Here is a 16746-nt window from a genome sequence, read left to right on the forward strand (position 1 = left end):
GCAAGTCCCCGCCCCTCTCTGGACTCTGTTTCCCCAGTTCGCAGTGGGGGGCTCGGACCAGGCGAGCTCTGGGGTTGGGTCCCTCTGGCTCTGGTCTCCGGGCCGAGGGGCGCAGATGTCCCGGCGGGGACCTGTGTCCCCTCCGTCGCCGCCTCCTCCCCGGCCACCTTGGCCTGGGCTTCTCCACCTCCACGACTACTTCCCAAGGCCGGGGGAGGCCGGGGCGGAGGCCGGGGACGCGATGTCATCGGGGACCAGGGGCGGAGGCCGGGGACAGGTCGGGGACCAGGGGCGGAGGCTGGGGACAGGCCGGGAAGCCACAGAAGCGGGGATAGAAGTGACGAAAGAAAGCCAGCCGGCGCCTCCCTTCCTGAGGATGGACAGAGGGACGGGCTGGGGGCAGACAGGCGCCCCAGGGACCCCGCGCTGGGCCCCACCCCGGCTGGGGAACAATAGCTGGTGACAGGAGCCGCCCTCGGGGTCCCCAGAGGGCCGGGGCCACTTCAAAGCCAGCTGGGCCCCCACCCTGGGCCGAGCGAGCAACCAGCCCGTGGCCGGAGGGCTTTGTGCTGGGGACACACGGGCGGGCGGGCGGGCGTGGTGGCCCCTGGTGGCTTTCCTTGTTGTCACGTATTTAATCTGTGTGACAAGCACTTAGGTAGCCTTTCCGATGTGCCCAGCCGTCTGCTAAAAGGTTGATGAGTTTCAACTCACTTAACCCTCCAACCTCCGAAGAGCTGATACTATCGTCACCTGCGTTTTCTAGGTGGGGAAACTGAGGCACTGAGCGGGGCCGTCACCAGCCGCGGTGCAGGCGGGATGTCACCTCCCCCGTGTGGCGTGGACAGTCCCCCCCCCTCCACCCTGGTCACACTGTCCCCGACACGTCCGTCCTCGGAAAGCCACCCTTGCTTTGCAGCATCGGCTGCTCTCGACGTCCCCGTGGCTCCCCGGGGACCCTCGCGGGAGAGGCTGGTGCCAGGCGGCCTCGCGTGGTGGCCTCACGGGGGGACGCGGTATTTTTCCAGCCTCGCCGGTAAAATTCCGCGGCTCCTCTGAGCCCTGCGGCCTTTTCGTTGTCACCCGGGAACCGCAGGGAAGAGGGGGACGCCAGCAGCCCCCCTGGAGGGGAAACTGAGGCAGGGGGCGTAAATGTCACGCTCACTGCCGTGGCCTCCTGCCCCTTTGGGTCCACGCGGCTGAGCTCCCTGAGCGTCCAGCTCTGTCCCTTCCCGGACCCCATGCTCTGTGACAGAGGGACAGGGCCACTCGCTGCACCCTCCGGCCAGCACAGGGGTGACCTCAGGAGGCGGAAGAGTGAGGGGCACCCAGGTCGGGAGTGGGGGGCCGCCCGGGGTTCCAAATCCCAGCTTGGCCGCCGACGAGCTGTGTGACGTCGGGCAAGTTAATTAACCTCTCTGAACCTCAGTCTGCCCATCCACGAAATGGGCCCACCAACTGCCCACTGGCACAAGAGATGCTGAGGATTAGATGAGCTATTACGCAGCAACTCAGGCAGTCGGGGGGGGGACTCGAACTCAGGTCCTGAGCCCCTGGAAGCCCAGGCCCTCTGTCCGTCCACCCGCCGGCCCAGCGACAGCCGGGGACACAGGGCCCTGGCGGGGACGCGGGCCGTCTGCTGTCTGCGAGCCCAGCCTGGACCTGGGCCAGAGCTGGAAGCCACGGCCGGCGGGCGGGCGGCCTCCAGTGTTTGTCTTGGCCTCCCTGGGCTGGCCCCGGGCCCTGCTATTGTTCTGGGAACCGCGCCTGTCCCCGGGAGGCCCCGAGCCACCCCGCAGGGGAGGTTGTCACTACTGGGGGCGTTGGGGGGACCTCCGGCGAGTCACGTCTTCGCTCGGCTACCGGTGCGGCCCGGCACCTCTGTGTTGGCTTCGGTGCTGCTCTCCTGCACGCCCTGTCCTGTTGCAAAGGTTGCTCACTGCTCTCGGCGGAGAGCTCCCTGGCGGCCCAGGTCGGACATACCCTGGGGCCTTTGCCCGGCTGTCCTCCTACCCCAGGGCCTTTGCACGACTGTTCTCCCTGCCGGGAGCCTGCTTAGCCCGGACAACAGAGCGAGACTCTGTCTCAAAAAAAAAAAAAAAAGAGATTGTCCTCCCTCCATGAAAATGACGCAACGCCTTTGTTATTGGTGGCTCAGTGCCCTGGGTTTGAGCTCACAGGTCTGATCGTAACAGATTGTCCCTGCGCTGACTTTGGTGGTCCCAACAACGAGGACATCAGCCGACGTCTCGGTTATCAGGGAATTTTTCGGCTCTGGTAACAGTAACGTTGGCTCACGGTCGCCAGTGCCTGGGTTCTCCCTGCGACCTTAATTACAAGCGAACGTTTTTAATTATTAGCCACGACACTGGTTAATCGCTAACCTCCCGGTCACTGGGTTACGTATTAATCGGCCACCAACGTTCCACTTACACCTAATACGTTAGTTAACAGCTGACATTCTGTCTTCGAGTGAATGATTTAATGGCCGGTGACTACGTGGCCCGAACAACGAACATCAGAGCTCCCGGCCGAACTGTCAGTTCTAGAATGTTCTAGAATGTTGCCAGCTGCTCATTAAAACCATTGACACCTTGACATGAGGCGTGGCGTTGCCCCCGGGGACCGGGACGCAGGCAGACACTGCAAACTGGAGCTTGCCGGCGGGGACCCTCACGTGGTGCCCCCCGGGTGACGCGGGGAGGGGACAGAGAGCCCCGACTTACCTTCCCCGTGGACCTGACGCCCTTCCAGATGCAGAAGAAGCAGATGAGCCAGACCAAAAGGAGGCACAGGGCGAGGTCCCATTTCAGAGCGCCCAGGTGGTCGATGCCAGAGGACAGGCTCAGGACATTGCGCCTTCAGGCAAACACACAAGAGTGACAAGTCAGCGCGGTGGGGCACGGCGGCCCCCGGGGACAGACAGCCAGCCAAGGGCTGGACTCTAACAGTCCCAGGTTCAAATCCTGACTTCGCACCGGTTTGTTTCGCCTGCCCAACCCCCGGGATTCCCGCCTGGCTCGGGACAGAGTTCTCGGGACGCCAAGAAGGTGATGAGGCCGGGCGCGGTGGCTCACGCCTGTCATCCCAGCACTCTGGGGAGACCAGCCTGGACAACATAGCAAGACCCCGTCTCTAAATAAAATACAAAAAAATCAGGCCGGGTGCAGTGGTTCACGCCTGTCATCCCAGCACCCTGGGAGGCCGAGGCGGGAGGATCGCTCGAGGTCAGGAGTTCGAGACCAGCCTGAGCAAGAGCGAGACCCCCGTCTCTACTAAAAATAGAAAGAAACTAACTGAACAACTAAAAATATATATGGAAAAAATGAGCCGGGCGTGGTGGCGCATGCCTGTCGTCCCAGCTACTCGGGAGGCTGAGGCAGGAGGATTGCTTGAGCCCAGGAGTTTGAGGCTAGCCTGGACAACATAGCAAGACCCCATCTCTACAAAAAAGAAAAAAAGAAAAATGAGCCGGGCGTGGTGGCGCATGCCTGTCGTCCCAGCTACTCGGGAGGCTGAGGCAGGAGGATCGCTGGAGCCCAGGAGTCTGAGGTTGCTGTGAGTGAGGCTGACGCCACGGCACTCACTCTAGCCCGGGCGACAGAGCCAGACTCTGTCTCAAAAAAAAAAAAAAAAAAAACCAAAAATAAGGTGATGAGTTTAGACTCCCAAGCCGGGCAAACCCGGGCTTCCACTCAGCCCGGCCTTGGGCAAGTTAAGTAGCCCCCGAGCCTCAGTTTCCCCATCTGTACAATGGGGTAACCACCCTCCCCCCACAGGGTCTGCTCTATCCTTCTTTCCTTGAGGCAGGTGGGTGGTTCCAAGCGTTATCCGAATGCAACAGCCACCAGGCCCGCCCAGGGCCACATGGCCGGACGGTGTCTCTGGACTCGAAGCTCAAGCTCCCTCCCGGCCCTCCCGAAACACGCGTGTAGACACCCACTCCCACACGCGTTCCCTGTGGGGGTGACATCGCCCCAAAGCAGGGCCAGGGGCAGGGCGCTGATGGCCCAGAGGACCCCAGAATTTAACGCCCGGACCCAGGACCGATTGGCGGGGAGACCGAGGCAGGCCGCCTGCGTGCCCAAGAACAGCCAACATCCAGGGCGGGACCCGAGAGGGGACCAGCCTGGACGTCTGTCTGGGGCCGGCACTCGCCCAAGTCAGTGCGTCCTCCGGGCCGACCCAATCGCTTCCTCTTGGCCGCGGGCCAGCCCTGGACTGGCCGCCGCCACCGTCCCCTGGAGACCGGCGGGGGCCACGGCTGTAAAGGGCTCGTCCGCCTCCTCCCGATGGCGGCCGGGGCTTGCGGCCCTGTATACAGTCGGCGCTCACTCTACACCCAGCCTCTCTTTCCTACCCTGAGAAATGTCCAGAAAACACATATGACCACGTCCCTCCCCTCCGCCTGTACCTTCCGGGGGTTTCTCCTCCCGGAGAGCGAGGCTCCAACTTCCCACTGTGACGCTCAGGCCTTCCAAACCCTTCTCTCTCTGACCCTGCCTCCTCCTGTCACTTGTCCTGTGGCCTGGCCGAACTGATCGTCCCTCGCTGCCCCCCAAACACTCATGGGCTTTCGCGTGGGCTGTTCCTTCCGCCCAGAATCTCTTTTCTACTCTCCTTTGCTGCCTAGCGAACTCCTATGCATCCCTCAAAGCCCAGCTCCTATGGCCCCTCCGCTGGCAGATGGGGGAAACGAGGCCAGAGAGGGGGAGCGACGTGCTGCTCTCGGCTAGGTTGACACAGACCTGGGAGTCACAGGAAGAATCGGCACTCGGCAAATGTCCAGGAGAGAGAGGACCCGGACACCCGGGGCAGGGAGGGGGAGGGAGAATGCATGGGGACAGTGGCCAACTTCTGCATATACTCTGAAGGGGAAGCCTTCCCTTGCACCTGCGAATGGAATTTGGGGTAGAAAGAAGAGTTTTGGAGGATGCCTAGATATTTTCCCCACTGAAAAAGTCTCTGCAGAGATTACGTGACAAGACACGGTCGAGGGTCCCAGCTCTGCGGCTCACGGGCCTCAGTCGCTCCCCACCGGCTCTCTTGCCTTTCCGGGGGGGGTTCGTGCTAACCAGAGGGAAGGTTCTGGAAGGCGGGAGGCTCAGGTGGCCTCCCCGAGCTCTGCCAGGACCCGGGCTGGCGGGGGCTGGAACCCGCGGGAGCCACCGCCGGGCGGCAGACGGACCGGATCCATCTGGATCGTGTCGGGGCTTGGAAGGGCCCGGAACGTTCCAGAGATAAACAGTCTCGGTGTCTCCCGGGCCAGAAGAGGCAGCCGGGGTGCGCGGAGCGGAGATCCTGCAGGACGAGGCCGCCGGGCTGCCCTGGGGGGGCCGGGCAGGGTGGGGTGGGCGCCAGTGTCCTGGGCGGGGCTGTCCCCGGCGGTCCGGCCGTGCCAAGAACAGCAGAGAGAGGCCAGGCCTGCGTCTGGGACCCCATTCAGAGGAGAAGAATGGGGTGCCGGCGTGCCTTTGTCCACGCAGCCCTCCAGGGACAGCCGGCGGTGACGAATGTGCTTTTCGCGTCCCCTTTGTTTGCAAGTGGAAAATACGCCCACCCCGTGAGGAGCAGCTTTGGGGACCCGCCCACGGGCACAAGCTGAAGGCCCACGGGTTGTGACAGTGACACGTGCCACCGAGGGAGGGCAGGGGACCCCCTTCCTCGCCTGGGCTCTCCCAGCCTCCACCCCAGAGCACGGCCGGGACCCCGCAAAAGCAGGCGGCTCCGCCTCTCTGGCCTGTTCCCTGTCCCAGCTTGCAGGAAGTGGCAGACACCTTGCGAACAGCAAAGCCACACGCGCGAGAGAGAGAGACAGGGATCGTCGTCTCGTGACCCCTGGAGCCCGCTCGCTGCCTAAGCAGCAGACCCTGCTCCGGCCACCTGAACGCAAGCAGCCCTCATCTCGGCTATTTCGGGGTCGAGGGGGCTGAACCCGAGCTCTGAGCCCCGACTTTAACAGCTCAAGGGGAGCAGGAAAAACCGTGGAGAAAGGCCCACAGTTCTCCATCCTCCCGTGAAGAGACCGAGTTCGTTTCCCCCAACTCTCAAATCTGGGCTCGTCTTGGGCACAAGCAGAGGCTTGGAACACGCTTGGGCTCCGCGGCTTGCTCATGTCTTGCTCCCGGAAAGTGCTGCGCCACCGGCGGGTGACAAGCCCAGGCTAGGCCTGCTGGGTGGTGACACCCCGTGGACCGGTCGCCCGGGGACACCCCAGCCGACCGCCAGCCCAACCCTGAGGGCCTACAGCCGACGACAGACAGACGCATGAAGGAGCCCGAGAGAGCGGAAGAACCGCCCTGCTGAGCCTGGCCCAAACTGCCCACACGCCGGCGAAATCGAGAGCTAAATACGACGTTGCCGTTAAAAGCCAACGACGTCGGGGATGGTTGTCACGCAGCGCAAGCTAACTGATACATATTTCTCTCTCTCCTCACCTTTCCACTTGAGTCACCACGCCAGCTTGACACATGCATTTTGCGCCGTGCAACCACAGAGAATATAATTTTTCTAAAACGCAGTAAGACAACTGTATCGTTCTCAGACAGCGTTCACTGCGGACACCTGCCTTTGGGAACCAAGCTTCGCGGGGGGGGTCCCCGAGGGGCAGGACTGATTCGTTCCCCTCATTTGACAGTTAAGGAAACTGAGGCTCAGGAAGGCGGGGCGGGGGGTGAGTTGCTCAAGGTCAAAGGGCCAGTGAATGGCAGAACTGGGACTCGATGTCAGGCCCGTCTGTGAGCACAGCGTCACCTCCACACCAGCAGCCTCCTTCCCTCCTCCGGACCGCGGGTGGCTCGCACCCCCCGGGGGGACGCCGCCCCCTCTCTGTCCCACCCGCGCCCTCCACCTCCCGCCGCGCGCGGCCGGCCTTACTCCCAGAACTCGGTGACCGGGGAGGTGAAGTTGCTGGCGCCGAGGGCGACCCAGGTGCTCTTGTTCCTGCGAAGCGTGTCCTCCAGGCAGTGGGGCGTGTTCCAGCTGTGGTTGCAGCGCGCCCACGGCAGGTCCTCCTGGAAGGACTGGAACAGGTAGTACACGGCCCAGGCCAGGATGACGATGTAGTAGATGTTGAGGAGGGACACGATCACGATGGAGGCGTAGCCGATGCCTGCGGGCGGCGCGAACGAGACAGGTGAGCGTCACACGGGCGGCCAGACCCGCCACGGCCACCGTGGGAGGGCCACACCCACCCCCACCCCCCCGCCGGGCCCTGGAGAGGACCTTTGACAGAGGCCACCAAATCTGTGGATGGATGGATGAGTGGACGGGTGGATGGACGGATGGATAGATGAGTGGATGGGTGGATGGATGGATGGATGGATGAGTGGACGGGTAGACGGATGGATGGATGGATGGATGGATGGGTAGGTGGATGGATGGATGGATGAGTGGATGGGTAGATGGATGGATGGATGAGTGGATGGGTAGATGGATGGATGGATGGATGAGTGGACGGGTGGATGGACGGATGGATGGATGAGTAGATGGGTGGATGGATGGATGGATGGATGAGTGGACGGGTAGATGGATGGATGGATGAGTGGATGGGTAGATGGATGGATGGATGGATGAGTGGACGGGTAGATGGATGGATGGATGGATGAGTGGACGGGTAGATGGATGGATGGATGGATGAGTGGACGGGTAGATGGATGGATGGATGGATGAGTGGACGGGTAGATGGATGGATGGATGGATGAGTGGACGGGTAGACGGATGGATGGATGGATGAGTGGACGGGTAGACGGATGGATGGATGGATGAGTGGACGGGTAGACGGATGGATGGATGGATGAGTGGATGGGTAGACGGATGGATGGATGGATGAGTGGACGGGTAGACGGATGGATGGATGGATGAGTGGATGGGTAGACGGATGGATGGATGGATGAGTGGATGGGTAGACGGACGGATGGATGGATGAGTGGACGGGTAGATGGACAGATGGATGGATGAGTGGACGGGTAGATGGATGGATGGATGGATGAGTGGACGGGTAGATGGATGGATGGATGGATGAGTGGACGGGTAGATGGATGGATGGATGGATGAGTGGACGGGTAGATGGATGGATGGATGGATGAGTGGACGGGTAGATGGATGGATGGATGGATGAGTGGACGGGTAGACGGATGGATGGATGGATGAGTGGATGGGTAGACGGATGGATGGATGGATGAGTGGACGGGTAGACGGATGGATGGATGGATGAGTGGATGGGTAGACGGATGGATGGATGGATGAGTGGATGGGTAGACGGATGGATGGATGGATGAGTGGACGGGTAGATGGACGGATGGATGGATGAGTGGACGGGTAGATGGATGGATGGATGGATGAGTGGACGGGTAGATGGATGGATGGATGGATGAGTGGACGGGTAGATGGATGGATGGATGGATGAGTGGACGGGTAGATGGATGGATGGATGGATGAGTGGACGGGTAGATGGATGGATGGATGGATGAGTGGACGGGTAGACGGATGGATGGATGGATGAGTGGACGGGTAGACGGATGGATGGATGGATGAGTGGACGGGTAGATGGATGGATGGATGGATGAGTGGACGGGTAGACGGATGGATGGATGGATGAGTGGACGGGTAGACGGATGGATGGATGGATGAGTGGATGGGTAGACGGATGGATGGATGGATGAGTGGATGGGTAGACGGATGGATGGATGGATGAGTGGACGGGTAGATGGACAGATGGATGGATGAGTGGACGGGTAGATGGATGGATGGATGGATGAGTGGACGGGTAGATGGATGGATGGATGGATGAGTGGACGGGTAGATGGATGGATGGATGGATGAGTGGGTGGGTAGATGGATGGATGGATGGATGAGTGGACGGGTAGATGGATGGATGGATGGATGAGTGGATGGGTAGATGGATGGATGGATGGATGAGTGGACGGGTAGATGGACAGATGGATGGATGAGTGGACGGGTAGATGGATGGATGGATGAGTGGAGGGGTAGATGGACGGATGGATGGATGAGTGGATGGGTAGATGGATGGATGGATGAGTGGGTGGGTAGATGGATGGATGGATGGATGAGTGGATGGGTAGATGGATGGATGGATGAGTGGACGGGTAGATGGATGGATGGATGGATGAGTGGACGGGTAGATGGACGGATGGATGGATGAGTGGACGGGTAGATGGATGGATGGATGAGTGGGTGGGTAGATGGATGGATGGATGGATGAGTGGACGGGTAGATGGATGGATGGATGAGTGGGTGGGTAGATGGACAGATGGATGGATGAGTGGACGGGTAGATGGACGGATGGATGGATGAGTGGACGGGTAGATGGATGGATGGATGGATGAGTGGGTGGGTAGATGGATGGATGGATGGATGAGTGGATGGGTAGATGGATGGATGGATGGATGAGTGGATGGGTAGATGGACAGATGGATGGATGAGTGGACGGGTAGATGGATGGATGGATGAGTGGGTGGGTAGATGCATGGATGGATGGATGAGTGGGTGGGTAGATGGATGGATGGATGGATGAGTGGGTCGGTAGATGGACAGATGGATGAGTGGGTGGGTAGATGGATGGATGGATGGATGAGTGGGTGGGTAGATGGATGGATGGATGGATGAGTGGGTGGGTAGATGGACAGATGGATGAGTGGGTGGGTAGATGGATGGATGGATGGATGAGTGGGTGGGTAGATGGATGGATGGATGGATGACTGGACGGGTAGATGGATGGATGGATGGATGAGTGGACGGGTAGATGGATGGATGGATGGATGAGTGGGTGGGTAGATGGACGGATGGATGGATGAGTGGGTGGGTAGATGGATGGATGGATGGATGAGTGGACGGGTAGATGGATGGATGGATGAGTGGACGGGTAGATGGATGGATGGATGGATGAGTGGGTGGGTAGATGGATGGATGGATGGATGAGTGGGTGGGTAGATGGATGGATGGATGGATGAGTGGGTGGGTAGATGGACAGATGGATGAGTGGGTGGGTAGATGGATGGATGGATGGATAAGTGGACGGGTAGATGGATGGATGGATGAGTGGGTGGGTAGATGGATGGATGGATGGATGAGTGGACGGGTAGATGGCTGGATGGATGAGTGGGTGGGTAGATGGATGGATGGATGGATGAGTGGACGGGTAGATGGACAGATGGACGGGTAGATGGATGGATGGATGGATGAGTGGGTGGGTAGATGGACAGATGGACGGGTAGATGGATGGATGGGTGGATGAGTGGACGGGTAGATGGCTGGATGGATGAGTGGGTGGATAGATGGATGGATGGATGGATGAGTGGACGGGTAGATGGATGGATGGATGGATGGATGAGTGGACGGGTAGATGGATGGATGGATGGATGAGTGGACGGGTAGATGGATGGATGGATGGATGAGTGGACGGGTAGATGGATGGATGGATGGATGAGTGGACGGGTAGATGGATGGATGGATGGATGAGTGGACGGGTAGACGGATGGATGGATGGATGAGTGGACGGGTAGATGGATGGATGGATGGATGAGTGGACGGGTAGACGGATGGATGGATGGATGAGTGGACGGGTAGACGGATGGATGGATGGATGAGTGGATGGGTAGACGGATGGATGGATGGATGAGTGGATGGGTAGACGGATGGATGGATGGATGAGTGGACGGGTAGATGGACAGATGGATGGATGAGTGGACGGGTAGATGGATGGATGGATGGATGAGTGGACGGGTAGATGGATGGATGGATGGATGAGTGGACGGGTAGATGGATGGATGGATGGATGAGTGGGTGGGTAGATGGATGGATGGATGGATGAGTGGACGGGTAGATGGATGGATGGATGGATGAGTGGATGGGTAGATGGATGGATGGATGGATGAGTGGACGGGTAGATGGACAGATGGATGGATGAGTGGACGGGTAGATGGATGGATGGATGAGTGGAGGGGTAGATGGACGGATGGATGGATGAGTGGATGGGTAGATGGATGGATGGATGAGTGGGTGGGTAGATGGATGGATGGATGGATGAGTGGATGGGTAGATGGATGGATGGATGAGTGGACGGGTAGATGGATGGATGGATGGATGAGTGGACGGGTAGATGGACGGATGGATGGATGAGTGGACGGGTAGATGGATGGATGGATGAGTGGGTGGGTAGATGGATGGATGGATGGATGAGTGGACGGGTAGATGGATGGATGGATGAGTGGGTGGGTAGATGGACAGATGGATGGATGAGTGGACGGGTAGATGGACGGATGGATGGATGAGTGGACGGGTAGATGGATGGATGGATGGATGAGTGGGTGGGTAGATGGATGGATGGATGGATGAGTGGATGGGTAGATGGATGGATGGATGGATGAGTGGATGGGTAGATGGACAGATGGATGGATGAGTGGACGGGTAGATGGATGGATGGATGAGTGGGTGGGTAGATGCATGGATGGATGGATGAGTGGGTGGGTAGATGGATGGATGGATGGATGAGTGGGTCGGTAGATGGACAGATGGATGAGTGGGTGGGTAGATGGATGGATGGATGGATGAGTGGGTGGGTAGATGGATGGATGGATGGATGAGTGGGTGGGTAGATGGACAGATGGATGAGTGGGTGGGTAGATGGATGGATGGATGGATGAGTGGGTGGGTAGATGGATGGATGGATGGATGACTGGACGGGTAGATGGATGGATGGATGGATGAGTGGACGGGTAGATGGATGGATGGATGGATGAGTGGGTGGGTAGATGGACGGATGGATGGATGAGTGGGTGGGTAGATGGATGGATGGATGGATGAGTGGACGGGTAGATGGATGGATGGATGAGTGGACGGGTAGATGGATGGATGGATGGATGAGTGGGTGGGTAGATGGATGGATGGATGGATGAGTGGGTGGGTAGATGGATGGATGGATGGATGAGTGGGTGGGTAGATGGACAGATGGATGAGTGGGTGGGTAGATGGATGGATGGATGGATAAGTGGACGGGTAGATGGATGGATGGATGAGTGGGTGGGTAGATGGATGGATGGATGGATGAGTGGACGGGTAGATGGCTGGATGGATGAGTGGGTGGGTAGATGGATGGATGGATGGATGAGTGGACGGGTAGATGGACAGATGGACGGGTAGATGGATGGATGGATGGATGAGTGGGTGGGTAGATGGACAGATGGACGGGTAGATGGATGGATGGGTGGATGAGTGGACGGGTAGATGGCTGGATGGATGAGTGGGTGGATAGATGGATGGATGGATGGATGAGTGGACGGGTAGATGGATGGATGGATGGATGGATGAGTGGACGGGTAGATGGATGGATGGATGGATGAGTGGACGGGTAGATGGATGGATGGATGGATGAGTGGACGGGTAGATGGATGGATGGATGGATGAGTGGACGGGTAGATGGATGGATGGATGGATGAGTGGACGGGTAGACGGATGGATGGATGGATGAGTGGACGGGTAGATGGATGGATGGATGGATGAGTGGACGGGTAGACGGATGGATGGATGGATGAGTGGACGGGTAGACGGATGGATGGATGGATGAGTGGATGGGTAGACGGATGGATGGATGGATGAGTGGATGGGTAGACGGATGGATGGATGGATGAGTGGACGGGTAGATGGACAGATGGATGGATGAGTGGACGGGTAGATGGATGGATGGATGGATGAGTGGACGGGTAGATGGATGGATGGATGGATGAGTGGACGGGTAGATGGATGGATGGATGGATGAGTGGGTGGGTAGATGGATGGATGGATGGATGAGTGGACGGGTAGATGGATGGATGGATGGATGAGTGGATGGGTAGATGGATGGATGGATGGATGAGTGGACGGGTAGATGGACAGATGGATGGATGAGTGGACGGGTAGATGGATGGATGGATGAGTGGAGGGGTAGATGGACGGATGGATGGATGAGTGGATGGGTAGATGGATGGATGGATGAGTGGGTGGGTAGATGGATGGATGGATGGATGAGTGGATGGGTAGATGGATGGATGGATGAGTGGACGGGTAGATGGATGGATGGATGGATGAGTGGACGGGTAGATGGACGGATGGATGGATGAGTGGACGGGTAGATGGATGGATGGATGAGTGGGTGGGTAGATGGATGGATGGATGGATGAGTGGACGGGTAGATGGATGGATGGATGAGTGGGTGGGTAGATGGACAGATGGATGGATGAGTGGACGGGTAGATGGACGGATGGATGGATGAGTGGACGGGTAGATGGATGGATGGATGGATGAGTGGGTGGGTAGATGGATGGATGGATGGATGAGTGGATGGGTAGATGGATGGATGGATGGATGAGTGGATGGGTAGATGGACAGATGGATGGATGAGTGGACGGGTAGATGGATGGATGGATGAGTGGGTGGGTAGATGCATGGATGGATGGATGAGTGGGTGGGTAGATGGATGGATGGATGGATGAGTGGGTCGGTAGATGGACAGATGGATGAGTGGGTGGGTAGATGGATGGATGGATGGATGAGTGGGTGGGTAGATGGATGGATGGATGGATGAGTGGGTGGGTAGATGGACAGATGGATGAGTGGGTGGGTAGATGGATGGATGGATGGATGAGTGGGTGGGTAGATGGATGGATGGATGGATGACTGGACGGGTAGATGGATGGATGGATGGATGAGTGGACGGGTAGATGGATGGATGGATGGATGAGTGGGTGGGTAGATGGACGGATGGATGGATGAGTGGGTGGGTAGATGGATGGATGGATGGATGAGTGGACGGGTAGATGGATGGATGGATGAGTGGACGGGTAGATGGATGGATGGATGGATGAGTGGGTGGGTAGATGGATGGATGGATGGATGAGTGGGTGGGTAGATGGATGGATGGATGGATGAGTGGGTGGGTAGATGGACAGATGGATGAGTGGGTGGGTAGATGGATGGATGGATGGATAAGTGGACGGGTAGATGGATGGATGGATGAGTGGGTGGGTAGATGGATGGATGGATGGATGAGTGGACGGGTAGATGGCTGGATGGATGAGTGGGTGGGTAGATGGATGGATGGATGGATGAGTGGACGGGTAGATGGACAGATGGACGGGTAGATGGATGGATGGATGGATGAGTGGGTGGGTAGATGGACAGATGGACGGGTAGATGGATGGATGGGTGGATGAGTGGACGGGTAGATGGCTGGATGGATGAGTGGGTGGATAGATGGATGGATGGATGGATGAGTGGACGGGTAGATGGATGGATGGATGGATGAGTGGACGGGTAGATGGATGGATGGATGGATGAGTGGATGGGTAGATGGATGGATGGATGAGTGGATGGGTGGATGGATGGATGGATGAGTGGATGGGTAGATAGATGGACGGATGGATGGATGGATGAGTGGATGGGTAGATGGATGGATGGATGAGTGGATGGGTAGATGGATGGATGGATGAGTGGGTGGGTAGATGGATGGATGGATGAGTGGACGGGTAGATGGATGGATGGATGAGTGGACGGGTAGATGGACGGATGGATGGATGAGCAGATCGATAGATGGATGGATGGATGGATGGGTAGATGGACGGATGGATGGATGAGCAGATCAATAGATGGATGGATGGATGGACGGGTAGACGGACGGATGGATGAACGAGTGGATAAAAACGTGCGGAGCTGATGAGCGCCGGACCCCAGGTGGGACCCGTGTCCCGTACTCACCGGAGAACAAGGGGCAGATTTTCTCCCAGCAGGTGATGCCGCCTTCCGACGTGTACTGGCCGATGATGATCTCCAGGAAAAACACGGGCAGGCCGCTCCCAAACAGGAAGATAAAATACGGTATCAGAAACGCACCTGCCGGGAACAGAACGGGGACGACGGTCACGCCGGGGCCACCGCAGGGGCCGACGCAGACGCTGCTTGCTCCCGAGCCTCCCAGGCCTGCCCAGGCAGGAGGCCGAGAAGAACTTTCCAGAAAGGGTGCGGCCGTCAGAAGCAAGGGGGTGGGACCCAGGGGAGGAGCGTGGGGCACGGCATCGGGGCGGGGGGCTCCTACCTGGCGTCCACTAATGGCTTCAGCGGGTCCCAAAACCCTTTGAAACTGTGGGCAACTTGTGCCTAGTGTGTGTGCTTTGTGCTGCGGAGCGTCTAGGACACTCGTCACAGTCCCCAAGGGGCCTGGGACCTGGAAAAGGTTAAGAAACCAGGCTCTAAGGGAGACATTTCCCCAAAAGGTGGCTCTCTTAACGCAAGAGTGGTGGCCGATTCCTCCCTCTCCAGCGCTCTCCGAGCCCCTCTTAGGCGCCAGCTAGAACTTTCCACCGGGTCCGGCCAGCCTCCCACATCCCTAACGGGAGCCCCGGCCGAGGATTCTAGCTCAGAGCCTTCCGCAGGCGAATGCAAAAAAATCAAAAAACCCCAACACCAACTCATGCCCCTGCCAGAAGGGAGTCATTGCACTAAAAAAATTTCTTCCCCGTTTTTTTTTTTTTTTTCCTGGATACCTTTCACATCAGGGCAAATGAAACTAGTTTTCCACTTATGAAGAGAAATAAAACCTGCTGGGCCGGGCGCGGTGGCTCACGCCTGTCACCCCAGCAACTCTGGGAGGCCGAGGCGGGAGGATCGCTCGAGGTCAGGAGTTCGAGACCAGCCTGAGCAAGAGCGAGACCCTGTCTCTACTAAAAAAATAGAAAGAAATGACATGGACAGCTAAAAAAAAAAAAAAAAAAAATATATATATATATATATATATATATATAGAAAAAATTAGCCGGGCGTGGTGGCGCATGCCTGTAGTCCCAGCTACTCAGGAGGCTGAGGCAGGAGGATGGCTTGAGCCCAGGAGGTTGAGGCTGCTGTGAGTGAGGCTGATGCCATGGCACTCTAGCCCGGGCGACAGAGCGAGACTCTGTCTCAAAAAACAAAAGAAAACCCACTTTTTGGACTGTCTTTGGTAAAGTCAACAGCAAAAGCCAACGTAAGGAAAAAACAAACGAAGGAACAGTCGTCGTTGGTAAGCGGTGTGGCGAAATTCGCGAAGGGCGCGTGTGACTGTCTGAGGTTGGGGAGACAGAGGCCTGGCCTCCTCCCGCCTCTTCAGAGATGGCAAAGTGCAGGATCAGAGAGGGTGTGAGAGCTGCTCAAGGTAACACAGCAAGACGCTGATTCTCAGTCATGCTCGTCTCCTGTCTCTAAGGTGACGTGAGGTGACGTGGGACGGGGGCGTGGCAGGCTGAGCCGGGAGGTGACAGTGGGGGCCCTGGGGGAGGAAGGCACACGGGGGGGGGGACCCACCCACGCCCTGCTGCCCGCCGCTGGCTCCGGAGCGCGGCCCGGGCTCACCTCCGCCGTTCTTATAGCAGAGGTACGGGAAACGCCACACGTTGCCCAGGCCGACGAAGCCACCGGCCACGGACAGCACGAAGTCGATCTTGCTGGACCACTTCTCCCTGTGCGGGGCCTTCCCGTCCGCCTCGTCCTCGGGCCGTGTGCCCGGGCTCTTCCCCGGCGACGGCTTCAGGATGTCCTTGTGGAAGTCCTTGAGACACTGCAGTTTCTCCTTGGTGGCCATGTCCTCGCTCTCTGCGGGGGGGCGGGGGGACAACACGGCCACGGGGGGGCTCGTAAGCGGCCACCGGTGCGTCCGCGGCACGACCTGTCCCCTCTCCTCATCCAGGGGACCGGCTCCTGTGGCCACCTGGGTTTGTGTTCTCA

At 58.3% G+C, this 16746-nt stretch overlaps 1 protein-coding gene across 2 annotated transcripts in view; it reads right to left on the reverse strand.

Moving 5' to 3' along the window:
* The window catches only part of SLC6A6 (solute carrier family 6 member 6), a 53007-nt gene that overhangs the window by 15506 nt on the left and 20755 nt on the right, over positions 1–16746 (reverse strand). For both annotated transcript variants that reach the window (XM_069497663.1, XM_069497662.1), the window contains exons 2-5: positions 16375–16614; positions 14749–14883; positions 6877–7111; positions 2727–2859 (exon numbers count right to left, since the gene is read on the reverse strand). In XM_069497663.1, the coding sequence (XP_069353764.1) occupies positions 2727–2859; positions 6877–7111; positions 14749–14883; positions 16375–16603 (732 nt within the window). In that variant the 5' untranslated portion in view covers positions 16604–16614. The remainder of the gene's footprint in view (positions 1–2726; positions 2860–6876; positions 7112–14748; positions 14884–16374; positions 16615–16746) is intronic.

This window comes from Eulemur rufifrons, chromosome 22 (assembly GCF_041146395.1).
Source record: "Eulemur rufifrons isolate Redbay chromosome 22, OSU_ERuf_1, whole genome shotgun sequence".
In the NCBI taxonomy this organism is placed as follows: domain Eukaryota; kingdom Metazoa; phylum Chordata; class Mammalia; order Primates; family Lemuridae; genus Eulemur; species Eulemur rufifrons.